Source organism: Mastigoproctus giganteus, chromosome 10 (genome assembly GCF_048544385.1).
Source record: "Mastigoproctus giganteus isolate SK-2022 chromosome 10, ASM4854438v1, whole genome shotgun sequence".
In the NCBI taxonomy this organism is placed as follows: Eukaryota; Metazoa; Arthropoda; class Arachnida; order Uropygi; family Thelyphonidae; genus Mastigoproctus; species Mastigoproctus giganteus.
In genome coordinates, this window is record NC_143584.1 from 179022935 (window position 1) to 179038489 (window position 15555).

At 37.3% G+C, this 15555-nt stretch overlaps 1 protein-coding gene across 1 annotated transcript in view; it reads right to left on the reverse strand.

Annotated features, from left to right (window-relative positions):
* Positions 1 to 15555, reverse strand: part of LOC150079581 (endochitinase-like) — a 70143-nt gene that overhangs the window by 23916 nt on the left and 30672 nt on the right. Inside the window, exons 5-6 of the mRNA XM_090383124.1 lie at positions 8984 to 9087; positions 2732 to 2855 (exon numbers count right to left, since the gene is read on the reverse strand). Of these exons, the coding sequence (XP_090239250.1) occupies positions 2732 to 2855; positions 8984 to 9087 (228 nt within the window). The remainder of the gene's footprint in view (positions 1 to 2731; positions 2856 to 8983; positions 9088 to 15555) is intronic.

Genomic DNA, 15555 nt, shown 5'->3' on the forward strand with positions numbered 1-15555 from the left:
GTGGTTGAGGGGGAGAAGACAGAGAGTGGTAACCAATGGACACTGCTCATCATGGACTAATGTTATTAGTGGAGTCCCTCAGGGTTCAGTATTGGGTCCTTTATTGTTTTCTGTATTTATAAATGATACTGATGATGGTATATCAGGCTTAACGTCCAAGTTTGCAGACGATACGAAGGTTGGCAGGGTTGTCAAGGACACTACTGACACTATGCTGCTGCAACAGGATTTGGAAAGGTTGAGCAGATGGGCTTCGAGGTGGCAAATGAAGTTTAACATTGACAAATGTAAAGTACTACATATGGGAAACAGCAACCCCAGAGCAACGTATCAACTCGGTGGTACTACACTGACAGTGGTAGAGAATGAAAGGGACCTGGGGGTGGTTGTGCAGGCAGATATGAAGTTCTCTGAGCAGTGCAGACGGGCTGCATGAGTAGCTCATGGTGTATTGTCAATGATATATAGGAATTTTTCTAGCAGGGATAAGGAGGTGATTATTCCCTTGTATAAGGCAATAGTCAGGCCACACGCAGAGTACTGTATACAGGCCTGGAGGCCTCATTTCAAGAAGGATGTAGAGCTGCTGGAACGAGTACAGAGAAGGGCAACAAGATTAGTGAATGGGACAAAGGGGTGCTGTTACGAAGAAAGGCTTAAGTTTTGTGAATTACAGTGTCTGGAGACTAGGCACCAGCGAGGTGATCTGATAGAGGTGTACAAAGCCTTGAATGGTTTGAGCATGCTCAATGCTGATGGGATTCTTCCTCTTGCTCAGAATAATCACCTGAGAGGGCATAAATTCAAATTGAGGAAAGACAGATGTGGGATAGATGTGCGGAAATTTGCCTTTAGCCAGCGGGTGGTTGGTAGGTGGAACAGACTTCCATCCCTTGTCGTGGAAGTTGATAGCCTAAATAAGTTTAAGGCTCAGCTGGACAGGTATTTCGAACGAACAGAGGGATGAAGTGGTTATTTTTTATTTATTTATGTTACTTTTTTTTTTTTTTTTTTTTTGGCTGATGCTGCATAAGCTTGCTTTCTTGCATCAAATGCCTCTACTAATGCTAATGCTATTACCACTGTATCTCCTTTATCTGCCCTCTGTATAATAATATCCTTTTTCCCCCAAAGTTCTCGTAAAGCTGAACAGTCATGTGTATTCAATTTAGGAAGTCGCGTTTCTTTTATGTTATTCACTACTTGGTTAACTTGTTGAATAAATACATCTTTTTGTGGAACATTACGAAGTCCAAATTCAATATCAATTACGCATTGTTTTTTAGGCAGTTTTCGAGGTGTTAAATTATAATTTAGTCCTTTGGATAAAAGCAAAATCTGGTCCTGCGATAGTGTACACGAGGAAAGATTTGTAACCTGTTGATATGTCGGTTTGTTGGATACTGGGTGAGGGGATTAATTGCAGAAACCGTTGAAATTAAATTACACGAGAATTCTGTTAATGTTAGGCGGCCATATTTAATCTCCGATGCGTGGACCTTTACGCGCATGCGCGAAGACAAATAATCTCTATTTAAGTATCAGGTTTAACCCGATTCGGTAATTTTCATTCCTGTGATCACGACATACGGTCGAAAAGCGTTGTCTGCTTCAGGAAGGAAAATCGTTTTGAATATTTTCGTTAGATTCTTTTAATTGCGTTAATTTGATTTTTAATTGTTTTAAATTGATTTGAATTGTGTTAAATTGATTATTTAATTATTTACATTTTACTCTAATGTACCGGTAAGTTGTTGATTTTTTCGTTTTAATTTCTGGAGGGTATCATACGGAAGTGTTCTACGCACTATATTGAGGTAAACTCCTCTTATTATTTTACTAATATTATTATCAACGTAGAACATATTGAGTAGTACAGCTCTGATTCATACTATCTAACCACTAAATTCTAAATAATTGGCTTTAATTTTAAATTTTAAAATGGAATAATTTTAATTGAATTTCTAAATTATTCGGAGAGTTTCGGCTACAATTTTAGTCTTGTTACCTTTACTTTCTCCTCCCCGTTGATTTAACCTTTATGTTAATTTAACTATTATGTTTAAATTTTCGCTCAACAGTTTTGCCATACTACTGGCATATGTTTTGATTTTAATTTTAAAGTTAATAATGGTTATACAGTATATATAACTTTGTCAAATGTTTGAATTTTTTTTTTTTTTTTTTCAACCAAAGTGAGAGGCCCTGTTCACGATTACCAGGTTTAAACACCAAGTTTTCAAAATTAGAATTCTACCTAATGATATAAACCTTATATACTTATGTATGATTCAGATAAAACTGATAAATAGGTTCTTTGAGAAATCTCTACAGCAAGGTATTTGCCCTGAGCACAACTTCATATACTATAAATAGTTTCTTTGCATCAGTTCATCACTACATTTGTGCAAAGTTGAAGGCTCAAGATGTGCTTCTGAAGGAGAGAACTTCACAACTCAGCACACACTGAATACATCAAATGTGTGTGTGTGTGCTTCAAACGAAGCAGCTTAGACTACTCATTGTTAAAGTGCCACTGATCATAGCAAATTAATTTTAGTGAGATGCACCACTGAAGTGGTGAATCTCACTAAAATTTTCCTGTTAATTTAAATTTGCAAACGTGCCTAATTAAAATTTGGCTTTTTCTAGATATTACTATATTGTTATCTATGATATTAATGCCATTATCAATGGGGTTATAAGAATATGTACAACATTCCATCCTTACCACATTCAACTTTTCATAAGCCCACTGGTCAAAAGGACGCTTATATAAAGGGCTATGGACATCAGCAAAATTGGCCCAGTTTCCACGTAGATCATATGTCATTACATGTATGAAATCTAGCAACCTGCAAAATTAACAGAATAGTTTATGGTGAAATCTAAAATTTAACATCTTGCTAAAATTTATATGATACACTGTATATACAAATTTATCTTTACTTTCCTTATGTTATCTATAAAATATGAGTGTAAACCAGTGCATCTCAAACTTTTTTGGATCACCGCCCCAACCCCTAAAAAAAGCCCTCGCCACGGCTTTTTTTTAGCCCACGAATATAAAGTGAAGCTAAATAACTGAAATGAATATTTGTCTGTTTGCCTCCAAAAATGTAAATGCAGCCCTGCATGTATGTGTGTGAATTATAAAGAAAACTATTTACTGCACTTTATTCCTTCTTCATAAAAAATTACAACTATATAAATAAAGTCAGTTATAGTCACTTAAATTAAGTCATAAAAATTAAAGTTAATTACATAAATAAGTCATGATATTAATGGAAATAGTTAATTATATTTTAATATTTAATGTGATGGATGAGCTTGGTGGAGGTTTATTAGCTTATCAATATTAGGTTTAATATCTGTAAGTAGAAGTCATAAATCGCCATGTTTAACAACATCCAGACAATTTCTTTGTTTTGTCAGCAATTGAGATACAGCACTGAAACCGCTTTCAACTAGATATGATGTTGGAAAAGAAATAAGTAATTTTTTTTACAATTCCCCACAATGCAGGATAATGGTCAGGGATTTTCTTTTGTAACCAAAATTTCTGATATGAAATTTGAAATTTTGGCTTCAGTTCAACTTCATTTTGTAACTCAATCAATTCTTCATCTACAAAACGTTCACCATCGTCATTATTTAAAAAAGGATTTATAACCCAATCTGGAATTTTCAAATTAAGGAGATCTTCGAACCTTTCCTGCATATCTCTGTGCAACATTTCTAGATGATTACAAAAAGTTAGTAGTTTCATCAGCTATTTTTTTCTTTTTTCTCTATTTCCAACAGATTTGGAAATTGATACAATTCATGTCATCCTACGTTGCGCATAAAAAGCTTTAATTTCGAAATAAATGCTGAAATTTGAGTTTTCCTTAATAAGAGTTACAACTTGTCCTTGTAAATGTAAGTTCATTGCGTTGAATCTAGTAAATAAATCTGCAAGATAAGCAATATCAGTTTTCATTTTCTTGAGGTCATTACTAAGGTTTGTTCCTATCTTCAAAAAAGTCGACAACAGTATCAAAGAGTTCATAAAATCTGTTGAGACAGTTGCCTTTTGACAGCCACCGAACCTCGGAGTGAAGCAGCAATCGTTCAAAATCTTCACCATTTTGATCAAAGATTTCGAAATATACGATCATTCAAAGAATGTGCTTTAATTTTGTTTATAGCAATAATAACAGTGTAGAGAATTGTGCAGTTGATCACCAAGTTTTTTTGCAACTAAATACTGACGGTGAATGACACAATACACTAAATGCTGACGGTGAATGAACAGTAATAATATTTGGCACGGCATTTTTTAAATAAGCCATAAAACCCATAATTCCCATAAAGCCATAATTATGAGAGCTTCCTTGGACTCAGGGGAGGTACCCATAGACTGGAAATGTGCAAATGTGACCCCAATTCACAAAGGAGGATCAAAGGCTGACACAAGTAATTATAGACCTGTGAGCTTAACTTCTGTTCCAGGAAAATTAATGGAGGCACTGGTTAAAGAAGCACTGCAGGATCATTTAGACAAGACTTCAGTTATAGCTCAGACACAGCATGGTTTTGTTAAGGGGAAGTCTTGCCTGACCAACTTGATTGGATACTATGATGCAGTCACAAAAGAACTGGATGCAGGGAATAACTTTGATATTATATACTTGGATCTTAGAAAGGCTTTTGATACTGTTGCACATGGAAGACTGCTACACAAATTGGAGCAGTGTGACATTGGAGGCAAATTGCTGCTATGGATAAAGGGGTGGTTGAGTGGGAGAAGACAGAGAGTGGTAATCAATGGACACTGCTCATCGTGGACTAATGTTATTAGTGGAGTCCCTCAGGGCTCAGTGTTGGGTCCATTATTGTTTTCTGTATTTATAAATGATATTGATGATGGTATATCAAGCTTAATGTCCAAGTTTGCAGATGATACAAAGGTTGGCAGGGTTGTCACGGACACTACTGACACTATGCTGCTGCAGCAGGATCTGGAAAGGTTGAGCAGATGGGCTGAGAGGTGGCAGATGAAGTTTAACATTGACAAATGTAAAGTACTACACATGGGAAACAGCAACCCCAGAGCAACGTATCAACTCTGTGGTACTACACTGACAGTGGTAGAGAATGAAAGGGACTTGGGGGTGGTTGTGCAGGCAGATATGAAGTTCTCTGAGCAGTGCAGACGGGTTGCAAGAGTAGCTCATGGAGTATTGTCAATGATATACAGGAATTTTTCCAGCAGGGATAAGGAGGTGATTATTCCATTGTATAAGGCAATGGTCAGGCCACACCTAGAGTATTGTATACAGGTCTGGAGGCCTCATTTCAAGAAGGATGTAGAGCTGCTGGAACGAGTACAGAGAAGGGCAACAAGATTAGTGAATGGAACAAAGGGGTGCTCTTACGAAGAAAGGCTTAAGTTTTGCAAATTACAGTGTCTGGAGACTAGGCACCAGCGAGGTGATCTGATAGAGGTGTATAAAGCCTTGAATGGTTTAAGCATGCTCAATGCTGATGGGATTCTTCCTCTAGCTCAGAAAAATCACCTGAGAGGGCATAAATTCAAATTGAAGAAAGACAGATGTAGGATAGACGTGCGGAAATTTGCCTTTAGCCAGCGGGTGGTTGGTTGGTGGAACAGACTTCCATCCCTTGTGGTGGAGGTTGATAGCCTAAATAAGTTTAAGGCTCAGCTGGACAGGTATTTTGAACGAACAGAGGGGTGAAGTGGAAGTGGGTTTTTTTTTTTTTTTTTTTGGCTGATGCTGCATAAGCTTGCTTTCTTGCATCAAATGCCTCTACTAATGCAATGCTAAATTTGAAACCCTTGTAACAGCCAATCATTGATGGTGCTCCATCTGCCCCCTTTCATGCCTAACGCCTCCATGGATAATTCAAATGCCCCCACGGGGCAATATCGCCCACTTTGAGAAGCACTGGTGTAAACCCTTTCAGTCATACAGTATTTTTATTATTACTGGCAAAATTTGTATTAGTACTAGTAAAAGAACCATTACATAGCAGTGATCACAGTGTCTTGGTGCAGAAAGTACTTAAAGATATAATACCATCAAGGGTAAAGAGAAAGGTTTTTGCTTTCGTAAAGGTTACTACAGTAGTCTCAGACAGTTTTAAATACTATGCAGTGGGATCAACTGATAATGTTACCATCAGTAAATTCTAAATGGGAAGCATTCAAGGAAATAATCATAGAAGCTACCAGGATTTTCATACCAACTAAGGAATACCATTCAAGGTATAGACCTAAATGGATGTCAGATAAACTAATGAGACTTGTTGCATAAAAGAAAAATGCAAGAGATGCATATAAATTATCAGGTTAAACAGAAGTGAGACTTGTTGCATAAAAGAAAAATGCAAGAGATGCATATAAATTATCAAGTTAAACAGAAGTCTGTGGTATATCTAAACTAGTATGCAATCAAGTCACTAAGGATGTTAGGCAAGCTAAGGCAGATTATGAAAAATCTTTGGCAAAGGATACAAAGAAAAATAGCAAAGACAACTTGTGTAAACTCAAGAAGGAAGAGGATGAATCACATACGTCCATTTGATATCGATGGTTCAATTGTTGATGATCCTACTGAGGTTGTTGACAACCTCAGTAGGATCATCAACAATTGAAGGTGAATTGAGTATTTTGCATCTACATTCAAACATGAAGATTTCTTTAGGAGAATGGATGCCACAAGTTTATCAAACTCTACCATGGAGCTAAATGATTTTGTAATGACTAAAAAGAAAGTGGAAGAGAAATTGCTGGAAATAAATGTAAAAAAGGCAACTGGGATGGATGAGATCTACCAATTATAATAAGGGAGGTAAGCAAACCCACAGCCATAATTATGAGAGCATCATTGGATTCAGGGGAAGTCCCCATGGACTGGAGATGTGTGAATGTATCGCTAATTCACAAAGGAGGATGAAAGAGTAAAATGAGTAATTACAGACCTGTTAGCTTAACTTCTGTTCCAGAAAAAATAATGGTGTCACTGGCTAAAGAAGTAATGCAGGACCATCTAGATGGGAGTGCAGCTATATTTCAGTCACAGCATGGGTTTTTTAAGAGGCGATCTTGTCTGACTAATTTGACTGGCTACTATGATGCAGTAACAAAGGAACTGGATGCAAAAAATAATTCTGATAACATATACTTGGATTTCAGGAAAGGTATTTGATACCCTTGCACATAATAGACTGCTGTATAAATTGGAGCAGTGTGGCATTAAAGACAACTTACTGGTATGGATAAAGCAGTTGTCTGGTTGAATGGGAGAAGACAGAGTTCTTGTCAATGGACACTGCTCTGTGAGGACTAATGTTATCAGCAGAGTCCTCCATGGTTCGGTGGTGGGCCTGCTGTTGTTTTCTGGATTTATTAATGATATTGATGAAGGTACATCGGGCTTAATATCTTAGTTTGCAGATGGTACAAAAGTTGGCATGGTGGTTAATAACAGTAATAATGGTATGCTACTGCAACAAGATCTAGAAAACTTAGGCAGTTGGGCTGAGAAATAGCAACTGAAGTTAAAAATTGGCAAAGGCAAAGTACTGCACCACTAAACTCAGTTTAATGTACCAACTGTGTGGTACTACACTCAGAGTAGTGGAAAATGAAAAGACCTAGGGTAATTGTGCAGTCAAATATGAAGTTCTCTAAACAGTGCAGACAGGCTGCCAGGGTAGCACATGATGTTTTGGGGTGAAATTTTGCTAGTAGGGACAAGGAGGTGATTATCCCGTTATACAAGGCAATGTTTGGGCTACATCTTGATACTGCATACAAGTCTGGAGACCTCATTTTAGGAAGGATGTACAGCTGCTGGAGCAAGTACAGAGAAGGGCAACAAGATTGGTGAGGGGAACAAATGGGAGCTCCCAAGAAACTCAGCTTTTGTATGATTCCAAGAAATGCCATCAGAATAAATATAATTATTGTGTTAAATTGGAAGCCATTTTGTCTTAACTATTTTTCTAATCCTTCCAAGGCCGCCTCCATAGCCAGGTGGGAAGGAGCAGTAGTGCGTAGCACACGCTTCTTGATTAGACCGGGGTTCGAGCCCGTCACCACCAAATACGGAGAATGCAGAAAGGTCAGGGATGACCACCGCATATCCCAGAGCAATAGGGCCTTAGCTGCTAATGCTCCTAAAAACCAAACAAAAACAACTCTAATTCTTCCTAAATTTGCATAAGGTTACACTGGGATCATTCCAGCAGTATATTTTTTTTTTTTTTTTTTTTTTTATGAAAAACCCCAAACACGAAAGGTATCAAAACCTATAGTACTTAGTACCATGCATGGGTTGAAGGAGAAGTATGGGGGGAGGGGGATGCCGGAAACTTTGCTCTAGAGACTAAACATGGGTTTCACCACTTCAAGCCTCCAATACGCAAAGTGGTGGTATTTCACCGGTTGATGAAAGTCATCTACCACCTCTAATTACTCTATGACAAAAAGAAAATTTCTTAAATCTAGTATGTAACTGTTCATTTGGGGTTTAAATTTATACTAGTTTTTTTTTTTTTTTTTTCCTCTTATAATTTATGAAACATAAAAGGTATTTCTGTTGATTATTAGGTCAATTCAATGATTAGGTCACTATGTAGTTGCCTGGCTTTCATAAATTGGAGCAATTGATGATCAGCCACATCAAAGCTGCTCCTGAGGATGTGTTTACCTGCATATTGAAACAGATAGCTTTCTTCCACATATTCTTTTACCTTAATGTCATATTTTGAATGCTGAATGTAACTTCAATTTTCTATCACAGTTCAAATAACCACTGGAATATTATAGGAACTCAGGACTGTCAACTAGAATTTGCAATACTGCAAATATATGCATATGACAAATATATGCAATTAGTGACATAAAACATTTTCTGTATTGTTATGTAAAGATGCAAATAATAATTAAAAAAGGTATGTTGCATATACTTACTGGCCCAGCTCCTGCACTTCGTAACCCTCTTGTAAACGAAATTTTGCTACTGGTACAGCTGCTGTCAGTATAAGATTATATGGATCAAATGCTGCTCTTAGTTCCTACAATTAAGACATTAAGTTAATGCAATCCCTTTGATACCTGCAGGTATAGCATGATGTAAAATATAAAGGAGTAGCTTGTAAAATATAAAGGATAAGTTACCAATAAATAATTTGAAAAATAATGCATTAAAAAAATGGCGTTTGAAGTTGGTGCAGCATATTGAAAAAACTCCAAAATATTTCAGGCATAATAAGCAGTGGCATATCCAGGTATCATCATAAGGGGGTGCATGGCAACCAGGTCCAGGTAATATCACGGCGACCAGGCTTTTGAGTTTTTTTTAGAATGCCTCCTGCACTCTAAATTATTTTAATTGCAAATTTTTGGTTAAGGGGGCATATGCCCTCTCTGCCCACCTCTGAATACGCCCTTGATAATAAGTGATCACTTTTTTGTTAGGCTTTTCTTCTCTCAATCTCACACATGGCTATCTAACTTTATCATCCAGTTCTTGACTTCATAGGATACCTCTACATATAATTAACCCAGCAGTGGTCATTGCACCTCAGTTTCGACCAGTGGGGTTATCACTACTCCTGTCAAGTGACCAACTATTTTTAATTTATTGAAAATATTTTGGATTTTTTGAATTCTGCTTGAAGTATACCAAAATATCATTTCTTAATCGAGTTCTGAAATTAATTTCTGTTTTTAATTTTTAATAAGAAATTAAATGTTTAAAAATGCTTACATTATTAAAAAAAAAAAAAAAAACACATTAATTCTAGTGAAGGGCAAAAAAAAAAAAAAATTACAGCCATATAATAAAAACATGAAATTATAATAGGCTCTTCCATTTTTCAGTACAGACAACATGCGAAATTTGGCATGTGCATCTATTTGCTGCATATTTGTAAAAATTTGCAGCAAATTTTATTAATTCTGCTTAAAATTAAAAAAAAAAAAAAAAAAATTACACAGCCTTAAAGTAAAACAGTAGTCTATTAGGCATTTTGATTTTAGAATTGAAAAATCATTCAGCACATTTAAACTTACGAATGTACAGTGGTGCTCGCAATTAGACTGTAATCCGTCGCCGAATTACAGTCAAATTGCGGGTCAATATTTTCCATATAAGTTTATGACAAATTGATTAATTTGTTGTCGGAGAGAAATACACAATATTATTGACTTTACTATATTCTACCATATAACAAATGAAATTACAAAATACATAATGAGTACATACATTTCATTGAGCCTTAGACATTGGAAAGATATTTTATTTATCTTGTTCTACCCCTTCTCTTCTCCTCTTGGCTTCAATGGGGATGAGGAATTGATCAAGGGTGGACTGTCTCTCCCTCTTTTTCAAGATAGCCTTGAAGTGATGCATAGTAGTGTTGTCAAACAAGTCTGTCATTCTAGTTACAACAGCAGTGTTGGGGTGCCATTTTAAACAAGCAGACTGCACCTTCTCCCAATGGAATAAAATTTCTTTAATGGCAGCTGTTGGCATCGGCCCTTTTTCCCTGTCTTCTTCTTCACGTGAAATTTCCTTTTCTCTCTCTTTTGCTTCCTGTTTGCAGAGTGTTTTGAGTTCTTCCACGGTTAGTTCATCATCGTGATCCTCCACAAGCTCTTCCACATCAGCCTCATCAACTTCTCCTATGTCGACGTTCTCCGCCGTCGAAATGATTTCTTGCATGGTCACAGCTGCTTCTGATTCTTCAGCGGCTTGGACTGCACTGTTGTCATCCCGAAAAAAGGAAGGAATGAGTTTCTTCCATGATGTACGAAGGGTCCTCTGTGTCACTCCCTCCCAGGCAGTTTTAATAAAGGAAATGGCATGAAGAATATTGAACTCAGTCTTCCAGAACTCCTTCAGTGACTTATCAGAAGAATGAGTCACGTCGAAAAGCTGTGAAAACAAAGCCTCGGTGTAAAGTTTTTTAAAACAGGCAAGTACTTCTTGATCCATGGGTTGGATCAGTGATGTGGTGTTTCGAGGCAAAAACTGGACTTTGATGAAATCAAAGTCAATTTCAAGAATGTTCGCCAAGTCTTGGGGGTGGGCACTAGCATTGTCAAGAATCAGCAGTGCTTTCAAAGGTAAATTGTTGTCAATGAGGAATTTTTTTATGCTCGGGGCAATCTCCTCAAAAATCCAATATTTGAAGACTTTCTGGTCTACCCAGGCTTTTGCATTGGATCTCCACATCACTGGCAGTTTGGACTTGATAATTTTCTTCCCAAAGCACCGAGGATTTTTAGAGGGGTAAACGAGAAGTGGCTTTACTTTAAAGTCTCCCCTTGCATTTGCTGCCAATAACAAGGTAAGCCTATCTTTCATAGGCTTATGTCCTGGGAGCGTCACTTCTTCTTGTGTGATGTATGTTCGATTTGGTAAGTGCTTCCCATATGACCCAGTTTCATCCCCGTTAAAAATTTGCTGCAGCAAGTAGCCTTCCTTCGTGATTAAATCTTCAAATTTTTTCACAAACCCTTCTGCAGCCTTTTTATCTGCACTAGCTGCTTCCCCATGTCTGAGAACACTATGGATACCTGTCCTACCTTTGAATCTGTGAAACCACCCACAACTTGCCTTGAATTCATCAGTTTGATCTGAGATACGTCCTGGAATTTTCTTCTGCAGTTCTTCAAAAATTAACCTAGCCTTCTCACAGATCATTGCCTGAGTTACTGGATCTCCTTTCATCTGTCTTTCTCTAATCCAGGTAAGAAGCAGCTTTTCCATTTCTTCATTGATTAAAGATCTGTTTCTGTCAGAAATTTTCATTGCTCCAGCAAACACCCTAGCACCTATAATCTTGTCTCTTTGTTGCCAAAAAGTTGCCACGGTTGACCTAGGGATGCCATACTCTTGAGCTACATCTGTAATTGTTCTACCTTTCTGCACTTTTATCTATAATTTCTTTCTTCTTTTCGATGCTCAACCAAGTGTCTTTCTTTCCTGAATTATTTCGCTGTTCACTTATCTTTGGACCCATTATCAAATTTCACTCAAAAAATAAATATGTAACTGCCAAAGTACAAAATTTTTTACTTTATGAGAAATGCTGAATTATAAATTAGCACAAACAACTCGAGCAAACATGAACTCAGACTACAATTATTAACGAGATAATGTTGTCTCATAACTGAGGAAGAACTGACTGCATACCTGTAGCTATCTTTGAGAGCGGCTAACGTAGCTGAACGATTGTAGGATCTATTCCCGCTTTATCTATCATTGGTTAAATGTTACTCCCACTCTTTAATACCATTGGTTAAAATGTATGAAGCAACCGTCACTATTTAGCGCTACTTAGTAATGTTAAACGTAGCTACGTAGTCCAGCAAAGAATTCTATTGTGCAATATCATGTAGCATTTGGGGCGGCCCATGAAATCAGACTGTCGAATTGCGGTAGGCCGAATTGCAAGGCACCACCGTACACCCATTTCTGCTTGTAATTACTCTTCATTGCTTTTTTCCACTTAGTATTCAGTAGGGTCTACTGAGTCTACAGATTCCAATATATATATGAAGCAATATTTCTTAATTCAAAATATTTAATTTCAACAACAGAATTAAAAGAAAAATAATACATATTGCTTCTTATGTTTTATGCTAACTTCTTGCATTACTGTATTTCTTACAGCTCTCCAATACTCATGCACTGCAATTGAAGATATGCATAATGAATGTTTTACAAAGTAAATAAATAAATGATAAATAAAACAATTTTTTGAGCAGTGGTTGAATCAACTGATAATTTTTTTTTTTTTTTTATGTAAACCCCAAACACGAAAGGTATTAGAACCTTTAGTGCTGTGCTTGGGTTGGAGGTTGAGAAGATGAAAGAAGATATTTGTTGACGTTGGACTTCAACATCTGTAGACTGTAATTTTCAGGAAATACATATACGAAGGAAGGTTGTTCCAGAAAATGGCAGTTGAATAAATAAATGAGGAAGATGAAAAGTTGGTTCTGTGAGTTTGAAGTTGGACAGTAAATGGATGTTGACTGGTGGCAGCACGCGTTAGGACTGTTTTGAAAGAGAGAGCGGAAATTATAGAAGCCAATTCAGAAGAACAGTGCCCATGGAAGTATCTGTAGAAGAGACTCTGTTAGAGATGAGTCATTAATTAATCTAACTGCCCTCTTCTGAACGGAATCAAGAAGACTGAGTGAGGTTTTGGGGGCACCACCAGAGATGTGGGAACAATATTCCTTGGTAGGGCGGATTTGCGATTTGTAAAGAGTGAACAGCTGTTTGGAAGAAAAGTAAGACTGAGAGCGAAAGAGAAAACCAAGTTTTTTAGATGCAGAGGAAGCAATATTTGTAATGTGCTCATGCCAAGAGAGATTAGAGGACAGAGTAATCTCCAAAAGAGATATATCATTTTGCCTAGAAATCGGAGTGTAACCAAAGATAAGCATAGGAGGAGAAGAATCTTTTTGAGAGATATAAGACAAGACTGAGTTTTAGAAGGATTGAAATCAGCTAAGTTGTCTTTGCCCCACTGACGAATTACCTAGAGATCGGCATTTACGCAATTGGTAGCAGATTTTCGAGAAGCTGAAATTTGAAAGCTGACTGAGTGGGGCAAGGTGGAGAAGTTGAAGCTGATTGAGCGAGAATGCAATGTGCTATCATCGGCAAAATTACGGATAGGATTTCCAGTCAATGGAAGAAGGTCATTAATATACAAGAGGAAAAGAGTGGTAAAAAGAACTGAACCTTGGGGGGACACCGGCATTAGTAGAGAAGTTAGAACACAGAGAGCCATCTACCATCACCTTCAGTGAGCGATCAGAGAGAAAACTGGATAACCAATTACAAAAAAACAGTTGGAAAACCATAAGATGGAAGGTTGTTTAGAAGACCTTTATGCCAAACTCGATCAAAAGCCTTTGAGATGTCAAGAGCAACTGCTTGCATTTCACCAAACTATTCAATTGAATTTGTCTACAAATGGGTAACATAAGCCAGAATATCACCAGTGGATCCACACGATCGTTGATCAGACAGAAGGTTTCTAGGTAGTTTAAGAGTTGGCAGTTAATTGATTTCTCCATTACTTTAGAAAGAGTAGAAGTAATTGCAATGGGACGATAATTGGATGGGAGGGATTTGTCACCCTTTTTAGGGGCCGACAAGGCCAGCCAGGTGGGTAAGTGCCTGCCTGGAAACCCAAAGGTCACGGATTCGAATCCTGCCTCGGGCTTGGATCAGAGTAAAAAGCAAAAACTTTGGGAGGTGCATAATGACCACAGAAGGTGATGAGCCAAAAACTAACAAAAAAAAACACAACCCTTTTTAGGAACTGGCTAGATATGAACAAATTTCCAAGCAGAAGGAAAAACACCTTTGGAATAAGAAAGTGAAAAAAGGCGACAAAGAACAGGAGTAAGTTCAGGAGCACAGCTTTTGAAACAAGTGGAGAAATACCATTGGAACCTGGAGCTTTCTTAGCATCAAGATTTGTCAAAATCCTTCTGACATCCTTTTGACGGAAGATCACAGGAGTCACTGAATGGAGCGTGTTAAGAATGGTGGGAGGTGTTTTACCAAGATTTTTAATAGATGAGTTGGGAAAAAAATGGGATGCTAGCAGGTCAGCTTTATCGTTGGCCAATGTGACAACAGAACCATCTGGTTTGGAAGAGGTGGGAGCAGAGAAGGGCAAAAGTTGCGGCCAATAGCTCTGGCAAGAGACCAGAATGCTCGGCTACTGTTAGGGCAAGAAGCAAGTTTTCTTCTTTTAGCCTGTTCAACTCTAGTTTGGACTGATTAATAACTGCATTCCAATTGTTGCGAGCTTTGGTGGAGGCAGAAAATGAAACTGAAGAATTAGAAACAAGCCAATTACGATATGCAACATTCTTCTCTTGAACAGCCTTAGCACATTTATTGGAAAAGCAAGGTTTAGATAAAGGACGAGATTTTAAAGTGGAGTGTGGGATAAAGGATTCCATTCCTGCAAAAATAATTTCACTTACACGATCTGAGCAAACGTTGACATTAGAAGTTTTGAAACAGTAATCCAACCACGGAAAAGAAGAAAAGAAATCTCGCAGGTCATCCCATTGAGCATAAGCCTCAATTACAAAACCTGCTAATCATTCAGACCTACTGAATGTTTTTTATTATCTAATTTATGGAAAACTTTCACCACTTCCAAGTTTCAGTGCTGATCGTTACTCACCTCAGTGGGGTGCTAGGTATATCGAATCCTGAATATACAACAAAGTATCTGCTTTGTTTTTACTGTACCTTGCAAAATCATTTGATTCCATATGACGTTAAATTCATTAAAAGTTTGTATGCGGGGGATACGTTTTAAGGGAAACATAAAGCAAAAAAACAAATTTATTACTTATTACCTACGATTGTAATCACTCACCACGGTCTTCTCAGTGTCTACTTACCCAATCACAAAACCCTAATAAGTGTCAAAACTATGATTAGAGACTCAGCAGACAAACTTATATTGCAATATTTTGAATTTGGCTGT